Here is a 4,606-nt window from a genome sequence, read left to right on the forward strand (position 1 = left end):
ATGCTGCTAAACTACATCGCGCAGAGCAGCCCTGCACAACATGTGGTCCAGATGGCAGTGCTTTCGCGGTTGAGAACCCTGCCCTAGTCACAGTTACCTGTACTAAGGAAATGCCTAGACCACTTGCATTGGCCTCCCAAGTGGTTCCTGTGCTTCTTCTCTGCATTCCCTGCAAGCCACTTCTCACATAGTAGCCAGACTGGGACTTTTAAGCACATTTATAGAGCAGCGCACTCTTCTGCTTGCAATCTTCTACTGGTTTCCCGTCTCAGTAGAATAAAATCGAAATGCCTTGTGCTGGCTTCCAAGGCTCCCTCTTATCTGGTCACTAGCTACCTCCCTTCCTTCCTCTCCCACCACACTGCCCTCCTGCTGAGTACTCCAGCCACACTGACCTCTCTGTTTTTCATACATACCGAGCGCTCTGACCTCGTTACCTTTGCGTGCTCTTCCATATAGCTGTGCCTTCTCGTCTTTCAGATTCCAGCTTGCGGTCTGTGCTGGGCACTCAATCTAGATTCCTCCAGCATGCTATCATATTGCCTATTTTATTTTTAAAAACGAACCTACAGTACCTGATAGTTTTTCTTTTTTGATTAACTTTTCAACGCCTTACCCTGTCTTGTTCACACACGTTTAGTTATGTTCCATAATAAGCATGCAGTAAATACTGGTTGAATGGATGACTGTGTTTATTTCAGCATGTAGCCTTTGGACTGCTCCAACTTCCTGCAGATGCTCGCAGCCTCTGGCTTCACCCACGCAATGGCGTGGATGCCACCTTACTAACTTCTGCTTAAATGCCCCTGAACCACTTTCAACGGGTTCTCGGCATGCTGGTTCCCCATCATGGCAGTGTGATGTGGCCTCTGCCACATGGCTTTCCTGGGTTTCATCACAGAACACTGTCATTGCCACCACCCCACTGCCTTGGGGAAGGGGACAGNAGAGGTCCAGCTATTCTTAGGGGAGTGGGCAGTACAGAGGACTGAGTCATTTTGACTCCTGGTTCATGGCATAGGAGCATCGTCAATTTGTGCAAAACCCCTTTCTTGTTTTATTTCTTTATGCATTTTTTTGTGTGTCCCTGTGCCCCACTTTCATGCTTCCTCACAGAAACCGTTTTAATAAGTTCCATATGTATCTTTTGTTTGCATATGTCCTGGCAAACTTTGGAGCATTGTTTTTGTGTGCATGTATTTTCCCGTAATGTAAATGGCTCTGTGTTAACGTGTTTTGTTTCTCATTTTCACTGAGCACTGTTTGTAAGATCTGTCCATGTTGCTATGTGGTCTGTTGCTCTTAACTGCTGCAGTTACAAGCAATGGGTCTGAACATTTCACATCTAAAAATTCAGAGAATGTATTAGTATGTAAGCGTGAAAACCCTGCCCCATATTTCAGCCAAGGCAGAGACGAACGACTCTACAAAGTGTGTTTGAAGGCAGTTGTCGGGGAAAAAAAGGTCTTTTATAGTTGTACCCCATCAGGTTCAGTTCTTTTAATGAACCAGCTACAAATGTGTTCAATGCTGTATTCACACAGATGAATCAGGCACCTGTGATGATTAAGATTCTGGCCTCCAAAAGGTCTGGGGATAAACAGTATAATAAAAGGTATTGTAACATAAGGCTATTCTGAGAGCTACAGAAAGAAAGGACATGGAGGATCAGAGGAGGGAGTGAGACCTTCAACCAGGGACAGTAGGAGAAAGAAGAGGGAGAATTAGAATTGGATTTTAAAGCATAAACAGCAATAAACAGGATATTGATAGAGAGTGCAGACAACACAGTAGTTGGGAAAGTAACAAGAGCAGAGGGATACCAGTTAGAAGCACAAGTACAGCTGTGAGGTGGCAAGTAGAATTTCCCCCCGTCTTCCTTCCTTCCTTCCTTCCTTCCTTCCTTCCTCTTCCTTCTTGCCTCCCTCCCGCCCCCTCTCTCTTCTTTCCTGGTTTTGTTTTCTCTCTCTCTTTTTTTTTTTTTTTTTACCTCAAGCAAAAGATAAGTTTATCTTAGTTTGTTGGTTAATGGTTTGCTTTAAGTAGTCTGTAATCCAGAGTGATGATTATTCCCTGATAGTTAGACTCCTTGTTATTCTCAGACACCAAAATGAGGCAGTGTTGGGCATCTAAATTTAAGTCAAAAGGCGTATGTGTTCTTGTGTGTGGAAGGAATAGGTGTTCCTGTTTTGCACTGTTAAAGTGGCAATTTTCATATTTTGAGCCCATGCTTTGGATCCTAATATAATTGCTTACCCTTTCATTTCATATATTTTGTAAAAATAGAAAAGAAACACTCAACTTCCTTTGCTACATTATGGAACACTTAGGCTGTGATTGGTGATGGGTTTACTGGGTTTTTGCATTTTTCCTTCAACCTGACTTAATAGGACCTCCCTGAGGCATTTAAACTCCTTATAATAAACACTGAAGCACTGTGATGTGTATTAATGAACTCTTAACTTGAAATGTTCCTGTTCATCACACTGATTCTGCCTTCTTCCTAACAATATTCCTCACAAATTAATTCATGCCTTCATTTGTCCCTGGTAAAACATCTGATGTGCAGAGTTACATACACGTTGGTGTCAGCTCAGTAGGTCACAAGTCATGGAGGAGGGAGCCTTGTGTCAGTTCAGGGAATTTAATGTCGACATTATTTGTGTGGGGGAAGGGATGTTGAAATTTCAAGTCAACAGTGGGGTTCTGCAATCAAAATTTTGGAAGCTAAACACTAAGTTCCAAACGGGAGTGCCTTGCCTTGCTACAGACTCAGCAGGGATCTCGCTCAGTTTCATCCTGTCTCCTTTTCTTTCAGAGCATGTCCTCAAGGCCCTGCCAGAATACCATGTGGTGGCCCCTGTCCGAGTGGATGCCGGCGGTCGCTTTCTGTCCTATGGCTTGTACCACCCCTTCACCAGCAGCAGGAGGAAGAGAGACTTGGATGGCTCAGAGGACCGGGTGTATTACAGAATTTCACATGAGGAAGAGGACCTGTTTTTTAACTTGACGGTCAATCGGGGATTTCTATCCAAAAGCTACATTGTGGAGAGGAGATATGGGAACCTGTCCCATGTGAAGATGGTGGCTTCCTCGGCCCCCCCCTGCCATCTCAGGGGCACGGTTCTGCAGCAGGGTGCCAGAATCGGGACTGCAGCCCTCAGTTCCTGCCATGGACTGGTGAGTGCCTGGGTCCATCGCCTCTCTCCTCTGCCCCCAGACTCCTGGCACCTTGACCTGCACACCCACTGCCAATGGGTTCACAGGAGCATTCAATGCATGCCTGTTGAGCACATAAGATGTGCATGGTCCTGGCCTGCAAACGGGTTGGGGAGAAAGTGCATAAAATGAAAAGTAGATCAATCTGGGAGGTATGGGGAGTTAGGGCTCTAAAGTAGCCCCTCTGCCCAGGTGATGCTAGCCTGCAGCCAGGGTTAAGAACTGCTGGCTGCTCTCAATGGCTCCTTACTTTTATCCGGTGTTTTCTAAGGCAAATGGAATACTGTTTAGCATAATGCCAGACTTGGGAATAGAATAATGGGACCTTTTCAATTTCAAATGGCCCCAGCAAGCCATGAGAACCACCATGTGGACATTTTCAGGTTCATACCAAGTGCCGGAGCACAAAGAAGCAACTATTAGCTAATGGAATAAAGTGGTAGTGGCGAAGATGATGAAACATTTTTAGATCCAAATCACTGATTTTTGCCAGAAGAACCAATCCATAGGGATCCTTTTGGAGCCTTTCACATATAATTGGACAACTAATGGATGGTTATAAAAAAAGGCTCCAAAAGCCAAATGAGTTGCTTTCCTTTCTCTGAGCTTACAAGCTGGCTGCCGTCAAGTTCACGTGTTCATGTGCCCTGATTTGCCAAGGCTCACCTGGAGTGGTCCTAGTCAAAAGGATGGTGGTTGGACTTGTGTCTGATTTTTCCTGATCCGTTGCCTGGGTCGTGATCTCCAGGGTCTTTACTTTGCCTTCCACCCAGGGGTGACCCCACACTTGGGTTGACCGGACGGCAGGTGTAGGCTGTGCTGGCTCCCACCACGCCTAGGGAGTTTTCTGATTCTGAATGACTCTGGTAGAATGATAGCAATTTCTTCTGTGCTGAACCTCACTGTCTTCCCTGTTGCTGAAAGATGGAGCCTGGTGGGATGAGCATGTTTTATTCCCAGGGGAGATTTGGGTCATCAATTCAGGGTGTGTTTGCTCTGCTCCGGTGTAACCTAAGTTTCTATGCCTCATTAGTATGGCCTATGATTTCTTTTCAGTCTGGAGAACGTCAGTGCCCTTTTATTTGAATCCCTTCTTAAAGGCTTTAAAGTGTGCAACCTGTCTGGAAAGATTTTTAGCAAGAACCTTCTGTTTAGTGATTGCTTTAACCCTAATGTGCCCCTTGCAAACTATTCCTACATGGAAAATTTGGACAATCACATTAGTCATCCCTGCTTGCCTCACACTGTTGTTGTAGGTAAAGGCTTCAGAACAGTGTAGGAAATACTCCAGTTCTCTTGTTGGCTTAGTAACGGTAGCTGACCCTCCCCACTCACATTGTTGGGACACTTCAGTACGTCTGCTCTTGTCAAGTCATCGGTGAACTGT

General features: G+C 45.3%; 1 protein-coding gene across 1 annotated transcript in view; it reads left to right on the forward strand.

Annotated features, from left to right (window-relative positions):
- Positions 1-4,606, forward strand: part of ADAMTS12 (ADAM metallopeptidase with thrombospondin type 1 motif 12) — a 284,062-nt gene that overhangs the window by 7,878 nt on the left and 271,578 nt on the right. The window contains exon 2 of the mRNA XM_019647855.1: positions 2,819-3,180. Within this exon, the coding sequence (XP_019503400.1) occupies positions 2,819-3,180 (362 nt within the window). The remainder of the gene's footprint in view (positions 1-2,818; positions 3,181-4,606) is intronic.

This window comes from Hipposideros armiger, unplaced genomic scaffold (assembly GCF_001890085.2).
Source record: "Hipposideros armiger isolate ML-2016 unplaced genomic scaffold, ASM189008v1 scaffold_117, whole genome shotgun sequence".
Classification (NCBI taxonomy): Eukaryota; Metazoa; Chordata; class Mammalia; order Chiroptera; family Hipposideridae; genus Hipposideros; species Hipposideros armiger.